Here is an 18,972-nt window from a genome sequence, read left to right as displayed (position 1 = left end):
AGATATAATCAAAACTGAGATGAAAAATAGCAATGAGAACTATAGAAAAATAATTTATGAGATGCTATACGAAACAAAACCAAACAGAAAAATCAATGCCATGAGACAGCTGAATCAGATTTAAATGTTCAAACAATAGTTAATACATGAAAAATATTTTTCCAATATATTGTTTCAAGTAAAGCTTTACTATTTACCATTAATAATTACCTTCTTCATAAATAGGATTATCGAAAGTTTGTGAGTGAATCTGTCCATCCTGCTTCCAAAAGACTCGACCATCACTAGACCAGACCTGCCTCCATCCCACTCTATCACCCATTCTCTTAAGAAACTGACGTCTCATCCTAGTTAAATCCTCATGTATTGCAATTCCAGTGTTCTTGAGGCTTCGCCGATTTTTCATGATCAGTTCGCGACACTGATAGCTGACCATTTTAACGATGACTTGCCGCGGTCGCGGCCGTGCACCATCAGCTCTAGACGCGGGCGGCGCTCGACCCACTCGGTGACACCGGTCGATATCAGCGTCCACCAGATTCAGTGAAAGTTTTTCATTTATCAGGGATACGACTGTAGTTCTCGTCAACTGTTCATTCTCGATCTCAGGTATACCAGATATCCTTATGCTATTTCTTCTCTGGTACTGTTCGATGCCATCCAAACGATTATCGAAGCCGCGCTGCAGCTGCATCATTCGGTTGTTCAGCAATTCGATATCACGTGTGAGCTCGTCCACTTTCTTTTCAGCCGCCTCCAGCCTGCCCCCCAAAGCAGCGCAAACCGACGCACACAGGCCCTCCCGCAGACGATCTTCGAGTTGCGCCGCAAATCGATCAAGAAAATCATCACTTAGTAACAGTTCCTCCAATGCCTGTCGCATACGACCCTGAGTCTCCATGGCAACGGGAAGGACGCTGTCAGTCAAGGATGAACAAGATGATGCCGAGTGAGACCGGCTGCTCAGCGCTCTCTGTTGTTGATTCAGTTGTTGCTGCTGCTGGCTGCTTACGCTGCTGCTGCTGTCCGGCTGGTGACTGTACTGTGGAGTTGTTATCTTTCGAGCCGGCTGTAGCACGAGTTTTAGGTGGCGACATTCCAATAAAACTAAACCAGTTGATCAAAAACTATTTGTGTCAAAATATATCTCCTCCGCTCACTTTCAGGACTGAGACAGTAATATGTTATACCTCACACACTACTTCACACATATGCCAAAATATAATGATGTTTAGGGGTGGTAGGGGTAAAAAACCCTATTGACCAGCATAAAAAGTGATTGACCGGGTATTTCTAATTGTCCGATTTGTTTCAAATTTGGCATACAGGATGATATACACATATTAAACATACTGTTGAAGTTTCATCAAAATATAATGATGTTTAGGGGTGGTAGGGGTAAAAAACCCCATTGACCAGCATAAAAAGTGATTGACCAGGTATATCTAATTGTCCAATTTATTCAATTCAATTTATTCAATTCAATTTATTCAATTTTCAATTCACAATACAAAGCACAAGATACATAGACAACATATCTAAAAACAGATTTGTGAATATTTTCCCCACATAGACGGATCTGTGTGTGGGGAATGAGTAACAGTACAAGAAGTAGCCTAAAATAAAATAATAATACGTATAATATATCTATTTATATATATGAAAGATAATAATAATAATACGAAAGAAAAATCCTATCAGTAAGCAAGGCCAGAGAAGAAAGATATTGAAGAGAAAGAAAACTATAACTTTTCATGTAGGCTAACGCTTAATAGATTAAAAGAAAAGGCGAACGAAAGAAGAAAAAATGAAAAGGGGAGTACAAGAAGTAGCCTAAAATAAAATAATAATACGTATAATATATCTATTTATATATATGAAAGATAATAATAATAATACGAAAGAAAAATCCTATCAGTAAGCAAGGCCAGAGAAGAAAGATATTGAAGAGAAAGAAAACTATAACTTTTCATGTAGGCTAACGCTTAATAGATTAAAAGAAAAGGCGAACGAAAGAAGAAAAAATGAAAAGGGGGAAAATCAGCAATAGATGCAGATGTGAAAGATTGTTAGATGGAAATAAATAGTGACAAAAGATTTCTCGGTACTGAGAAAGGCAAGAAAAGAGATGATGAAGATCCAAGCTATTCGATCATTATGAATATGACAAAAAAGCAAAATCAGAGACATGGTAACGGTCGTCCAACTGAAACAAAACTTAGTTTGCAGGTCTAAGTCAGCCTAAAGAAAATGTTCCTATCAACCCAAATCTGTATATCTGAGAGTAATGATTTGGTTATATTTCTGTAAACAAAGCCTATTGGTATTTTGTTGATTAAGTAATTACAATAGTACGGAAGTTGATGTCTGCATATAGTGAGTTTTGTGAAGTGTATATTAAATCTATTTGTGTTATTTGCTCGAATTTTGTAGGGAGTTGTGTGAGTGGTAAATAAATGGTTATGTTTATTCAAGTACAGAATTACACTTTTAATGTAAGTCTGTCTTAGAGTTGGAACCTTTAATTCTAGGAAAATTTCTCTACTTGAGTAAATTCGAGGTCTTCCCAGGGCCGCTCTAATCATGTGCTTTTGTAAGATAAAAAGCTTTTTTACATGAGAATCGAAAGCAGCACCCCACACCTCTATAATATATTGGAATAATGAATGTGCATATGCGAAATAAATTTTCCTAGTGATATCTATATTTCTTATTCTATTTATTTTGTAGAAGATATGGATCAAATACTTTAACTTCGAGCATAAATATTCTATGTGTTTGTTCCACTTAAGGTGCTGGTCAACTACTATTCCTAAGTATTTCATAGTTTGTACTCTTTCCAGTGTTTTTATCTCCTGTCCCTCATTTACCATGTTTATACAGTTTGCATTCATATTCAAATTCATAGTTATTGGTGGTTGTCCGGTAATATTAGGTGAAAAGGTTATGTATTTTGTTTTTTCAGTATTGAGGGTGAGAACATGATCCTTAAGCCATTTCTGAACTATTTTTAAATTATTGTTCGCGTTACTGAACGTTTCCTCCCAGCTACTCCCACTAAAAATGAGTGTTGTATCATCAGCAAATGACAATGTAGTACAATTTCCAAGGTTTAGGTTGAGCATATCATTAACATAGATTAGAAATAAAATCGGTGATAGAACTGATCCTTGAGGCAGTCCAAAATCGGATGTGAATTTAATGTCAGTTCGGCTATTTAAAGTTAGATATTGTTTCCTATTTGATAAGTAGCTTGCAAATAAATTGTTTACGGACCCTCTAATTCCAGATTTATTCAGCTTATCTAGTAGTAATTTGTGTGGGATAGTGTCAAAAGCCTTAGATAAGTCCATAAAGACAGCTAAAGTTTTTTTATTTTTATTGAAGTTGTTGCACACAATTTTATTAAGGTGAATTACTGCATCTTTAGTAGACTTTTTGGCTTGGAAACCATATTGGTTATCACTAATTATATTCTCCTTATCAAGAAAACTCATTAACCTCAATTTTAGAATCTTTTCTAGAATTTTGGATAAATTACTTAGTAGGCTGATTGGTCTGTAATTTTCAGGTTTTTTTGGATCGCCGGTTTTAGGTATAGGAATAATTTTTGCTTCTTTAAATTTACTAGGAAAGTATCCATTGCTCAAACATTTATTGAATATAAATTCCAGGGGTTCGGTAATAAAACTTGATATTCGTTTTAGATATGATCCTGAGAAATTATCGGCTCCAGGTGTTGCTTTGTTTTTCAATTTATCAATTATCTTTTGTATCTCTATTGTGTTTGTGGGGCGGAGAAAGATACTTCTCTCACATGAGTTGTTTTGGGATTTAGGTATAGGTATATTATTTATATCATCAGAAATTTTCCCAGCGAAAGTTTTTCCTACATCGGCAAAGTATTTATTAAGTACTTCGGCATCCAGATTGATTGTTTTGGTATTCTTTTTAGTATCTAAAAGTTCGTTTATACATTCCCAGGTTTTCTTGGAATCATTTTTGTATTCGTCAAATTTTCTGTTAAAGTAATTGATTTTTGCTTGTTTTATCAAATTATTTAGAATATTTCGATATGACTTATATTTATTATTTAGTTGGATATTATTTGGTTGCTTTCTAATAATTTTATGCATTTTGTCTCTAACACGTATACAGTTTACTAAACCGGGTGTAATCCATTTTTTAAGAGGTCTTTTATCTTTACTCATGCGAATTGTTTTTGTTCTATTTTGTGTTAAAGAGTTTAATTTGTCAACTAAAAGATTCACCATAATATCAATATCATCGGCTCTGTATATATCTTCCCAGTTTTCTCCCTGTAAGTCCTTCATAAGACCATCAAAATCTATTTTGACTCTAGTCCATGGCTCACCGTGTTTCGTTTCCTTATCATTAACTTCGTTCAAATGTAAAGAAATACTGAAATGGTCTGTTATATTGGTTTTTGAAATTACACCTGTCACAACATTTTTAGTTTTATTATCTTCTTTGAAAAAAATGTGATCAATGCAGGATACGGCTCCATTGATACTTCTGGTTGGTTTGTTAATATAAGATTTAAAACCATTCATGTGTAGTGTACTTAGGTATTCGTTAGCGAAATGATTATTTGCGAGGATATTGAGATTTATGTCACCTATTATAATTATATTATGTAAATCTTTCATTTGATTCAGGCAAGTATCTAAGCTTGTAATAAATTCGTTTAGATTCAGAGATGGTGATCGATAAATTGAAATTATAATATATTTAACATTATTTATTAAACATGAAATGCAGATGTAGTTTGCTTTTTCGATTACTAAGTCAATTAATTCTGTTTTAATGTTTTCGTCAATGAACAAACATATCCCATCACATTTAGAGAATTTACTTTTTTTTTGTATTACATTATAACCTTGCAAACTGTAATGAAACTGTGAGTCCTCCGAAATCCATGTCTCCGACAATGCAACAACCTGAAATTTAATACTGACATTACCAATATAATGCACTAATTCATCGAAATTCTTGTTAATGCTCCTTATATTCGTGTGAAAAATATTTAAGCCCCCTTCATAATGATTTCGCTCAAGAGGTTCAATGGAAAAAAAATCATCTATTTCAACAGTGTTATAATATCCCACAAGTTCATCATCTTCATGTAAAGCTGACATATGGAAAGTTTAGTGAAAAAGTGTTAATATTTTTATGGTTATTTATAGTGAAGACGTAAGAAAAATTTTTTTTAATTATGATATCAAAATAAGAAGAAAAGCCACGATGTGTGGAAAGCCGTAGTAGAATATAACCCTTCGAAACACAGTCAGATCCAACGCAAGATGGAACTCCCCAATAAATATAATATGATAATTCCTTTGATGGGGATATAACTAATGAAATCCAGTCATCAGCACAAACAGACTACAGTGTAGCGTGTATGCATATAAGGAAAACTTTTCTGTGTGATAATATTATGTGAATTGAAGTGCCAGAAAGAGCAAGTAATCGAAATTTAGTATGAAACTACATATACGTCTTCACACATTAGAATCAGTCATCCTCAAGAAAACAGTAGCAGGAAATAATCAATTGGAAAAAGAATAGTACAGTAAGTTACATTATGATAAGGAAGAAAGCTAAAATGAAAAAAAACAATCTTCCTTGTTAAGAGGAAATAAATATAAATAAAAATAAATTCATTAACGAATTTGAAATGTAAATGAAATCGAATATTTAAATAATAAAGAAACATTAGGCTACTTGTTAGGAAGGAAGCTCCATATACCTTGACTTGAAAAGATAATGATAGAGCTTATGAAAAGCAAAAACTAAAACAATAATAAACTTCAATGAGAAAATCAATAATAAGAAATAGCAAGTCTCAATAATGTAAAAGCTCTCCTACAATTGTCATAATCCATTATCTATCAAATTCAGAACACAAACCAATTTGAGAAGAGGAATAGAAAGTCTGAATAAGAGTAAATTTAAAATTATAATCAATGTTCCACTATTCTACTCGACTCAGGAAGATATAATCAAAACTGAGATGAAAAATAGCAATGAGAACTATAGAAAAATAATTTATGAGATGCTATACGAAACAAAACCAAACAGAAAAATCAATGCCATGAGACAGCTGAATCAGATTTAAATGTTCAAACAATAGTTAATACATGAAAAATATTTTTCCAATATATTGTTTCAAGTAAAGCTTTACTATTTACCATTAATAATTACCTTCTTCATAAATAGGATTATCGAAAGTTTGTGAGTGAATCTGTCCATCCTGCTTCCAAAAGACTCGACCATCACTAGACCAGACCTGCCTCCATCCCACTCTATCACCCATTCTCTTAAGAAACTGACGTCTCATCCTAGTTAAATCCTCATGTATTGCAATTCCAGTGTTCTTGAGGCTTCGCCGATTTTTCATGATCAGTTCGCGACACTGATAGCTGACCATTTTAACGATGACTTGCCGCGGTCGCGGACGTGCACCATCAGCTCTAGACGCGGGCGGCGCTCGACCCACTCGGTGACACCGGTCGATATCAGCGTCCACCAGATTCAGTGAAAGTTTTTCATTTATCAGGGATACGACTGTAGTTCTCGTCAACTGTTCATTCTCGATCTCAGGTATACCAGATATCCTTATGCTATTTCTTCTCTGGTACTGTTCGATTCCATCCAAACGATTATCGAAGCCGCGCTGCAGCTGCATCATTCGGTTGTTCAGCAATTCGATATCACGTGTGAGCTCGTCCACTTTCTTTTCAGCCGCCTCCAGCCTGCCCCCCAAAGCAGCGCAAACCGACGCACACAGGCCCTCCCGCAGACGATCTTCGAGTTGCGCCGCAAATCGATCAAGAAAATCATCACTTAGTAACAGTTCCTCCAATGCCTGTCGCATACGACCCTGAGTCTCCATGGCAACGGGAAGGACGCTGTCAGTCAAGGATGAACAAGACGATGCCGAGTGAGACCGGCTGCTCAGCGCTCTCTGTTGTTGATTCAGTTGTTGCTGCTGCTGGCTCTGCTTACGCTGCTGCTGCTGTCCGGCTGGTGACTGTACTGTGGAGTTGTTATCTTTCGAGCCGGCTGTAGCACGAGTTTTAGGTGGCGACATTCCAATAAAACTAAACCAGTTGATCAAAAACTATTTGTGTCAAAATATATCTCCTCCGCTCACTTTCAGGACTGAGACAGTAATATGTTATACCTCACACACTACTTCACACATATGCCAAAACTCGATTTAAAATTTTCACGAAAACCCACGAAAATAAACTTGAAAAGGGGAGCTCAACTGTTTAACGTTAGACTGAAAACATCCTTATCTCGACGTTGATTCGTTTCAAATTTGGCATACAGGATGATATACACATATTGAACATACTGTTGAAGTTTCATCGAAATATAATGATGTTTAGGGGTGGTTAGGGGTAAAAAACCCTATTGACCAGCAAAAAAAGTGATTGACCGGGTATTTCTAATTGTCCGATTCGTTTCAAATTTGGCATACAGGATGATATAAACATATTAAACATACTGTTAGAGTTTCATCAGAATAGAATGATGTTTAGGGGTGGTAGGGGTAAAAAACCTTATTGACCAGCATAAAAAGTGATTGACCAGGTATTTATAATTGTCCGATTCGTTTCAAATTTGGCATACAGGTGATATACACATATTAAACATACTGTTGAAGTTTCATCAGAATATAATGATGTTTAGGGGTGGTTAGGGGTGAAAAACCCTATTGACCAGCATAAAAAGTGATTGACCGGGTATTTCTAATTTTCCGATTCGTTTCAAATTTGGCATACAGAATGAGATACACATATTAAACATACTGTTGAAGTTTCATCAAAATATAATGATGTTTTGGGGTGGTTAGGGGTAAAAAACCTTAATGACCAACATAAAAAGTGATTGACCGGGTATTTCTAATTGTCCGATTCGTTTCAAATTTGGCATACAGGATGATATAAACATATTCAACATACTGTTAGAGTTTCATCAGAATATAATGATGTTTAGGGGTGGTAGGGGTAAAAAACCTTATTGACCAGCATAAAAAGTGATTGACCAGTGTAAAAAGTGATTGACCAGGAATTTCTAATTGTTCGATCCGTTTCAAATTTGGCGTACAGGATGATATACACATATTGAACATGCTGTTGAAGTTTCATCAAAATATAATGATGTTTAGGGGTGGTTAGGGGTAAAAAACCCTATTGACCAGCATAAAAAGTGATTGACGGGTATTTCTAATTGTCCGATTTGTTTCAAATTTGGCATACAGGATGATATACACATATTGAACATACTGTTAGAGTTTCATCAAAATATAATAATGTTTAGGGGTGGATGGGGTAAAAAACCCTATTGACCAGCATAAAAAGTGATTGACCGGTTATTTCTAATTGTCCGATTCGTTTAAAATTTGGCATACTGGATGATATACACATATGAAACATACTGTTGAAGTTTCATCGAAATATAATGATGTTTAGGGGTGGTAGGGGTAAAAAACCCTATTGACCAGCATAAAAAGTGATTGACAGGGTATTTCTAATTGTCCGATTAATTTCAAATTTGGCATACAGGATGATATACACATATTTAACATACTGTTGAAGTTTCATCAAAATATAATGATGTTTAGGAGTGGTTAGTGGTAAAAAACCCTATTGTCCAGCATAAAAAGTGATTGACAGGGTATTTCAAATTGTCCAATTCGTTTCAAATTTGGCATACAGGATGATATACACATATTAAACATACTGTTAAAGTTTCATCAAAATATAATGATATTTAGGGGTGGTAGGGGTAAAAAACCCTATTGACCAGCATAAAAAGTGTTTGACCGGGTATTTCTAATTGTCCGATTCGTTTCAAATTTGGCATACAGGATGATATACACATATTACACATACTGTTGTAGTTTCATCAAAATATAATGATGTTTAGGGGTGGTAGGGGTTTGAAACCCTATTGACCAGCATAAAAAGTGATTGACCTTGTATATCTAATTGTCCAATTCGTTTCAAATTTGGCATACAGGATGATATACACATATTAAACATACTGTTGGAGTTTCATCAAAATATAATGATGTTTAGGGGTGGTTAGGGGTAAAAAACCCTATTGACCAGCATAAAAAGTGATTGACCGGGTATTTCTAATTGTCCGATTCGTTTCAATTTGGCATACAGATGATATACACATATATAACATACTGTTAAAGTTTCATCGAAATATAATGATGTTTGGGGGTGGTAGGGGTATAAAACCCTATTGACCAGCATAAAAAGTGATTGTCCGGGTATATCTAATTGTCCAATTCGTTTCAAATTTGGCATACAGGATGATATACACATATTAACATACTGTTGGAGTTTCATCAAAATATAATGATGTTTAGGGGTGGTTAGGGGTAAAAAACCCTATTGACCAGCATAAAAAGTGATTGACCGGGTATTTCTAACTGTCCGATTCGTTTCAAATTTGGCATACAGATGATATACACATATTTAACATACTGTTGAAGTTTCATCAAAATATAATGATGTTTAGGAGTGGTTAGGGGTAAAAAACCCTATTGACCAGCATAAAAAGTGATTGAACGGGTATTTCAAATTGTCCGATTCGTTTCAAATTGGGCATACAGGATGATATACACATATTAAACATACTGTTAAAGTTTCATCAAAATATAATGATGTTTAGGGGTGGTAGGGGTAAAAAACCCTATTGACCAGCATAAAAAGTGATTGACCGGGTATTTCTAATTGTCCGATTTGTTTCAAATTTGGCATACAGGATGATATACACATATTGAACATACTGTTAGAGTTTCATCAAAATATAATAATGTTTAGGGGTGGATGGGGTAAAAAACCCTATTGACCAGCATAAAAAGTGATTGACCGGTTATTTCTAATTGTCCGATTCGTTTAAAATTTGGCATACTGGATGATATACACATATGAAACATACTGTTGAAGTTTCATCGAAATATAATGATGTTTAGGGGTGGTAGGGGTAAAAAACCCTATTGACCAGCATAAAAAGTGATTGACAGGGTATTTCTAATTGTCCGATTAATTTCAAATTTGGCATACAGGATGATATACACATATTTAACATACTGTTGAAGTTTCATCAAAATATAATGATGTTTAGGAGTGGTTAGTGGTAAAAAACCCTATTGTCCAGCATAAAAAGTGATTGACAGGGTATTTCAAATTGTCCAATTCGTTTCAAATTTGGCATACAGGATGATATACACATATTAAACATACTGTTAAAGTTTCATCAAAATATAATGATATTTAGGGGTGGTAGGGGTAAAAAACCCTATTGACCAGCATAAAAAGTGTTTGACCGGGTATTTCTAATTGTCCGATTCGTTTCAAATTTGGCATACAGGATGATATACACATATTACACATACTGTTGTAGTTTCATCAAAATATAATGATGTTTAGGGGTGGTAGGGGTTTGAAACCCTATTGACCAGCATAAAAAGTGATTGACCTTGTATATCTAATTGTCCAATTCGTTTCAAATTTGGCATACAGGATGATATACACATATTAAACATACTGTTGGAGTTTCATCAAAATATAATGATGTTTAGGGGTGGTTAGGGGTAAAAAACCCTATTGACCAGCATAAAAAGTGATTGACCGGGTATTTCTAATTGTCCGATTCGTTTCAAATTTGGCATACAGGATGATATACACATATATAACATACTGTTAAAGTTTCATCGAAATATAATGATGTTTGGGGGTGGTAGGGGTATAAAACCCTATTGACCAGCATAAAAAGTGATTGTCCGGGTATATCTAATTGTCCAATTCGTTTCAAATTTGGCATACAGGATGATATACACATATTGAACATACTGCTGGAGTTTCATCAAAATATAATAATGTTTAGGGGTTGTAGGGTTAAAAAACCCTATTGACCAGCATAAAAAGTGATTGACCTGGTATTTCTAATTGTCCCATTGGTTTCAAATTTGGCATACAGGATGATATACACATATTAAACATACTGTTGGAGTTTCATCAAAATATAATGATGTTTAGGGGTGGTTAGGGGTAAAAAACCCTATTGACCAGCATAAAAAGTGATTGACCGGGTATTTCTAATTGTCCGATTCGTTTCAAATTTGGCATACAGGATGATATACACATATATAACATACTGTTAAAGTTTCATCGAAATATAATGATGTTTGGGGGTGGTAGGGGTATAAAACCCTATTGACCAGCATAAAAAGTGATTGTCCGGGTATATCTAATTGTCCAATTCGTTTCAAATTTGGCATACAGGATGATATACACATATTAAACATACTGTTGGAGTTTCATCAAAATATAATGATGTTTAGGGGTGGTTAGGGGTAAAAAACCCTATTGACCAGCATAAAAAGTGATTGACCGGGTATTTCTAACTGTCCGATTCGTTTCAAATTTGGCATACAGGATGATATACACATATTTAACATACTGTTGAAGTTTCATCAAAATATAATGATGTTTAGGAGTGGTTAGGGGTAAAAAACCCTATTGACCAGCATAAAAAGTGATTGAACGGGTATTTCAAATTGTCCGATTCGTTTCAAATTGGGCATACAGGATGATATACACATATTAAACATACTGTTAAAGTTTCATCAAAATATAATGATGTTTAGGGGTGGTAGGGGTAAAAAACCCTATTGACCAGCATAAAAAGTGATTGACCGGGTATTTCTAATTGTCAGATTCATTTCAAATTTGGCATACAGGATGATATACACATATTTAACATACTGTTGAAGTTTAGTAACAGAACATTGATCTTAATGGGAGAATATTCAATACTGCAAAAATATTTTCTCTACCTACATGTCTTTCAGTTCCAATAGTAAGAACTAATGATTTCTGTAATCTAATTATATGACACTGTCTGTAATTATGATCAGTTGAATAGCAATAAAATTTTATTTATTTATTCAACGGTGACAGGACAAGTATGTTAAACCTGCATGAATACCCATGTTCGTCATGTGTGTGTCATCAGTGAAAGGCTTCAAAATATTTCGCTGATGACAATATGTGCGTTCACACATGATCAACACACTTCTTGTTCTGCCGTGAGTGAGCCAACGGGTGGTCACTATCACCCTCAGAAAAAAGAAAAAAGTGTGAACGAACATGACCTCAGACGAAAAACAACCATTCACTGGTAAGGCTCTCGACAACTAAAAACTATTTGACAGCAGATTCTAACATAAAATAAACGACAAATAACAATAGATAAACCACTGGAAAATTACTAATCATTACTAAGTATAATCATAGATGAAGGATAAGTAAGCAGCTCTAGGAATTGCACCTTAAGGGCCTCCCAAGGCCGGGTCGCAATCAAATCAATCAGTTCACAATCATACTATTGTATAATAAAATAATTATCAATTCAAATAAAAAATCCAACTAATTTACCCATGATTCTATTTCTAAAACTAATTACTTTCAAAAAGCAATGACAGAAGGCTAGCAAAAGGAATTTGTCCTGAGTCGACTCATCACTAATTTGCAGTAGGCAAACTCGATCAGACCGAATATCTGATTGCATGAATTCAGTCTATTTTCGAAATGATCTAATGCAAATAAGGATGAGATCAACACGCCTTTTCCCTTCAAGTTTGCAGCATTCTGAAATCAAATATCTAATCTTAAAAATCTAGGTGAGTATGTGTAACACTACAATATTAAACTACACATTTACTGCCATCTACTCTATATAAATGAACCAAAAAATATCAATATAGAATCTATTTTCATTGGATTGTTATCATTAATTTTCATAATTTCATTTGAAAATTAGTTATCAGTAATCACTAATAAAACTCTTCCTGTTTTCTTTGATTGAAGCACGTCAATTTCAATGATGTATTAATTTTAATAATATTTATCTATTCAGACAATAATTACAATGGAATCATTTTTATAGAATCATCAGAACAAATTAATTATCAAAAGATATTCTAGAAATAACCCTCCCAGCAAATCTAACCATTAGGTAGACAAAGTAACAAAATTGGAAATAAATAAGAAAGCCATCAATTCAATAATATTCAAATAAAAGCTTATATATGATTAACTAATTGAATACATCTCACAGTAGTTAATCATGAAAGATTAATAATTAACGAATCTTATAACGAAGTCTACTTATAGGCCCATAATGTAATGGCAAGCAAAAACCTGTAATCTATAGCACTTCTGAAAATTAACCTAAAATTTATTATGGATATAAATTAAATTTGAAATATGGGATGAACTAATAGATATAAAGTGAAAAATAATATTTTGGTATAATCCGATCTCACCTTGTCTGATATCAAAATGTATTCTGCTATGCTAAGTTCATATGAAGTCGGTTCCAAATACCATGAACTTATTATGAGCACTATCGTTACAAATCACATTATACAACCAATAAACTTTAGAATAGAACCATATTTCACCATATTCTAGCACTGAATTGAGAATTCTATTGTTAAATGGACTAAAATGAGCACAAGTTACCACAAAAGACCAGCTTCAACACAAACCAGCAGCCGACTCAACGAATAATGAAGGAGAATGAAGGTGAAAGATTTTGGGTTCAAGACAATCTATTCCACAAGAGCCAATCACAGAAGCCGTCTTATCAACAAAAGAAAAATCGCCTTCTCTCATTGGTTCCTGAGAACATAATGGCTCTTGTGCAACCGGGCCCTGGCCTATCAATTCCAAACTATTCAAAAACGCAATTACAGAAATTACTTCAATTAAACCATAAATTATAGCTAGAAAATCTTTAAACCCCACAAAACAGCATACAAACTAATGCAATTGGTTAATATTGGAGAAAATATTCAATTCAATACAAAAAACAACTCGAGTTGTAAGCCCCACCACAACCACTACTGACACGACAGAAGTCACGTAGCCCTCGTTATCAAAAAGATAGGACAAGCAGACTTGTCAAAAATCAAATATGGCTGCCTTAATGCTATCAATATTTTAAATTACAAATTATGAAAAAATAAATAAACTCAAGACCTAAGACTGAAAAAGGCGATAGATGTACTAAAATTTATGAGAAAATGCATTTTGTATATTAGAGGTAATTAATTGTAATTTAATGTCAAATAATAAGGGCAAACGTTATTTGAGTAAGATATAATTATTGAGTTGAGTTACGGCTTATAACTGAAGAAATCATATTATATTTCAAACACAAAAAATAGCAGCAAGTACATGCGAGTTCTGTTGAGGAAGTATTGACTAATATGGCTGTGGCAGACACTGACCCGGTGGAGAATGTTACTAACACGGTACACTGGATGGATGTATGGGAGGAAATAACCACTGATAGAGTCAAAATGTCAAATCTACTTGAAATAAAAGCAGTTAGTGATGATTAGCTTCTTGTCAGGGGCCTGAAAATTTCAAAAACTCAAGACATATTTGGCCTATCAACATTTGTATTGAAAGACACCATTGATCCCATCGCAGAGCAAATAGCTACAGCAGTCAATCATTGCTTCAGATTAGGAGTTTTTCCTGACACATTAAAACTAGCAAGGACTCTGCCAATTCATAAGAAAGGAAATACAGAACTTCCATCAAACTTCAGACCTATTTCCATAGTACCTACATTGTCCAAAGTTATTGAAACCGAGATGAAGCAGCAAATCACAAACTTCTTTTTGAGAAACAACCTCCTCAACCAGGCCCAACATGGTTTTAGAGGTGGTCGTTCAACTGCTAGTGCACTTATGTCCCTGACAGAAAAAATACAGTCAGCTTTCGAGCATGGAGATTTCCTTTCAATCACGCTTTGCGACCTGAGTAAGGCGTTCGACTGTGTGCCTCATGGTATACTTGTCAAGAAGCTGGAGAAGTATGGTGTACAGGGAACAGTACTGAACACACTAAGAAGCTACCTAGAAAATAGAAGGCAAGTAGTCTCACTTGAGGGAGCCTCATCAGGCATTAAAAATGTGGATCATGGTGTGCCACAGGGCTCAGTGTTGGGTCCCCTGCTTTTCATCCTGCTTATGAATGACTTCCCAAACAATGAGAGCTCCATACTCTTTGCAGATGATACCACATTGACTGCTAGAGGTAAAACTGTGGAAGAAGCGGTGGAAAGATCAGTTCTCCAACTAAATGTCGCCAGGACCTGGTTTGCAGCAAACAAGCTGATGTTAAATGATGATAAAACAAACTTACTTGTCTGTTCCCTAAAGAGGACAACATTGGAGGCAGAGCCAGTAAAGTTCCTGGGCTTCTGGATAGACAGCAGGTTGCGATGGAGCTACCATGTGACAGAAGTCTGCAAGAGATTGTCCAGGGTGATATACCTGCTTAGGAAGCTGAGACATATTGTCTGCAGAGACTACCTGTTATCAGCTTACCATTCCCTGTTTCACAGTCACATCGGATATGGACTACTGCTGTGGGGACATGCACCTTCTTGTCACGATGTGCTACTACTGCAAAAGAAGGCAATCAGAATCATCTCTTTTGCAGGACATAGAGATCATTGTAGGCCACTTTTCAAGGAACTGAAAATTCTCACCATATACAGTCAGTATGTTCTGTCCTCCTTGATCTATGTCAGGGACAATCAGCATAAGTTGGTGAGAAGAAACGAAATTCACAGCCACAACACTCGCCATGCTACCAATCTGGAAGTTCCTCGCAGCCGGTTGGCCAGCACGCAGAGAAGTTTTCCATCAGCTGCACTAAGATTTTATAACAGACTCCCAATTGAAGTGAGAAATAAACCTCGCACTAGATTCTGCTCTCTCATCAGACAGGCATTAATGAATAGACCAATTTATTCATTGACTGAGCTGGCTGAGGAGCCACTATTTTAAAACTGTTTTATTCATTGACTGAGCTGGCTGAGGAGCCACTATTCTAGAATATTTTAAAACCTTTGACACAGTCTGTCTGGTACCCCCAGTCAAGGACGAAGACATCAAGTATCAAGTATCATGGAACAAGATAAAATGACAGAAATTGCAATGGGAAATAAATAATATTACTAAATAATCTTACCTTGAACAATGAGTTACCTATTTCAAACGTTTAGTCACTGTTTCTAATTTAATATCCAAGTTAATATCAAACTCCAAACTTATACTACTCAACATATTTTAGCACGCGAATGATTGTAGATGTACTGTAATTGATCAAATTAAATCACTAAATAATAACGAATAAATTTATCCAATCATCCGACAACATTCAACAAGTCGACTGGCTTCAACACAAACTGGTCAAATTGTCAAATTTGAAGATGAATAAAACCGAACAAAGAAGAAGCAAGAGGTTTTGGGTTCGAGACTCACCCCTATTTTGGTATTTTCCACACGTAGTACATTCAAAAACGCAATAATAGAAATCTCAAAAACTCGACCTAAAACTATTGTTGAAAAATCTTTAAATCTGTTGAAATAGCTTTCAAAATAGTAAAACTTGTCATGTGTCATCTATTAAACAATGAAGAAATCAAGTGTGCTCTTTGATGATTTAGTCAGCACTTTGCTGCTAACTAACGACCATCTTTTTCGAGGAAATCAAAACAGAATGCGCGGGTGGTATCGCGCATGACAGAATTTAGTGAGGTCCACGTTATAATGGCAGAGGTGAAAGATAGGAGAACAACATTGCCGATACTCTGTCTTATTCGGTAGCTGATACAGGTTTGATGATGTCATATGAACTGTTCTTAACAATGATAGTCTTTCAACAATGTACAATTAATAATTAATTTAAAAAATTTTCATCATTATTAAATTATAATTTAATAATGAGTTTTCATAATAAGGATGAAATATTTTTCAAACTAATAATTAATTGTACATTGTTAAGAGACGATCTTGTAACAGATCGAAGCGAGAAATAGATAGCGCTATCCTCTTTGTTAAATGATAGAAAAATATATAAATACCATTGCCAATCAAACACTGCCATTATAACGTGTACCTCACTGTAGGGTGCTATTCATAAGTGAAATATCTCAAACGTTTCAGTATTTCAATTTTCTATTGCTTATTATCAAAAATTTTACCAACGTAATTTTTTTAACGTTTTACTATCCAAGAGTCAAAACTCCACGTCCCAAAACTTTTCTTTTGCCCTACCTTTGAAACATAATTGAAAATAAACTTTTAGAATATGCTCACACACTTGAAAAAAATCTTGCAGATTTGAGACACTCACAAAAATTTCAATTTAAAATTTAATGTAGACTAATTATTATCCTGATAATAGAGATAACCATATGAATACTCACTCCTGGGTTTAACAAAATGTTAATAACTTAATCCTTATAGATTCTATTACATTGAACAGAACTTGACAAACACATGATTATGCTCATCATGTGTATGATAAGTTATATTCAATCTAATAGCATCTATAAGAATTAAGTTATTAACATTTTGTTAACAACTTGGTGTAAACGCAGCTTTACTTGTAGAGGGTTAAAATCATGAATCTTCAAATATTTAATTTATGAATGGTGTGAATATTGACTTTATTCTTAAATGATGTCTTTATTCAGATAATACTTATATTCCTATGTCTTTATTCAGACAAGCGGCAGTATTGTAACGAAGCCCAAGCAAGCATATGCGTACGCAGATGATGTGGTGCTTATTATCAAGAAGCAAAGCTGGTGTGGTTGACATGCTCCAAACTCTAAAAAAATGAAGGTAGGAAGTTGGGTCTTGAGATGAATATAGAAAAATCTAAATATCTTATGATGTCAGCAAACGAGAGAAGAAGACATGTTGGTGATCTGGAATGTGGTGGAGGAGTTTGGCTTCAAAATGTGAGGCAGTTCAAGTACTTGGGTTCGCTTCTCAATAGTGAGAACAAGGTACGAGCGGACGTGGAAAGCAGGATTTTAGCTGCAAACAAGGCGTACTTTGTCCACATGAAACTAATGAAGTCAAAGCTCTTATCACGCATGTCTAAGCTGCGGCTATACAAAACACTGATCAGACCAGTGGCCACCTATGGTGCTGAGACGTGGACGCTGACTAGTGGAGAAGAGCAAGCATTGCGTGTTTTGTTTTTGAGAGAAAAATTGTAAGGCGTATCATGGGACCAGTCAGGACAGAATATGGGTGGCGTATCAAATCAAATCAAATCAAATCATCGTTTATTGCCATAAAACATACAATATGTTGAGACAATCGTCGCTATTAATTAAAACATGAAAATACGAGTTGAAGAACTCAACTATAGCAGATAAAACTTATACTACACACTACAATCCACACATAACTTAAAAACAATGGATCCATGAGCAATCACTACAACACAGCTGCACCACAACAGAACTATAATAGCAAAAATAATAACAATGGTATTACACCACAAAAGCTATTATAAAGCAGATGATACCTACATGTATGTGAGTTTTTCTGTGGCCAAAAAAGTAGAACATTCACACTCATGAAGTTCATACAAAAAAATCATTAACCGAATATAGGCATTTTTCCACAAGAACTTCTTTTATGTAAGATTTGAAACGTTTGATGTCCATGAGTCTCACCTCTAGAGAAAGTTCATTAAACAATTTTATAGACATATAATGCCAATTTCTCTGAGTAGTTGCATGTTGGTGAAATTCAAGTCTTACGTTAAGCCTACCTCTTGTGGAATAATTATGTACATCAGCATTTACATTATATTTACTAGAGTTTTTCTTCATGTACATTAAACAAATATATACATATAGAGATGGGAGAGTCAGAACACCTAATTTTCGGAAAAGTGGTTTGCATGTGGCAAGTGGTGGTGCATGACAAATAATTCTTATAGCTTTTTTTGTAGTCTAAAAGGTGTGATGGCCATTGAGCAATTTCCCCACAGTTGAATACCATAGGCTAAGTGACTATAAACATGA

General features: G+C 34.7%; 1 protein-coding gene across 1 annotated transcript; it reads left to right on the top strand.

Moving 5' to 3' along the window:
- Window positions 1-17,820: 17,820 nt before the first annotated feature.
- On the top strand, window positions 17,821-18,153 carry LOC120354090. Its single transcript, XM_039440325.1, has one exon. The coding sequence runs from the start codon at window positions 17,821-17,823 to the stop codon at window positions 18,151-18,153; it is 333 nt and encodes a 110-aa protein (XP_039296259.1).
- Window positions 18,154-18,972: the final 819 nt, after the last annotated feature.

This window comes from Nilaparvata lugens, chromosome 13 (genome assembly GCF_014356525.2).
Source record: "Nilaparvata lugens isolate BPH chromosome 13, ASM1435652v1, whole genome shotgun sequence".
NCBI classification, from domain to species: domain Eukaryota; kingdom Metazoa; phylum Arthropoda; class Insecta; order Hemiptera; family Delphacidae; genus Nilaparvata; species Nilaparvata lugens.
This window is presented reverse-complemented; position numbering and strand designations above follow the sequence as displayed.

Coding starts and splice junctions, on each gene's coding strand:
- LOC120354090 (XM_039440325.1), top strand. CDS start 17,821: ATGTCAGCAAACGAGAGAAGAAGACATGTTGGTGATCTGGAATGTGGT.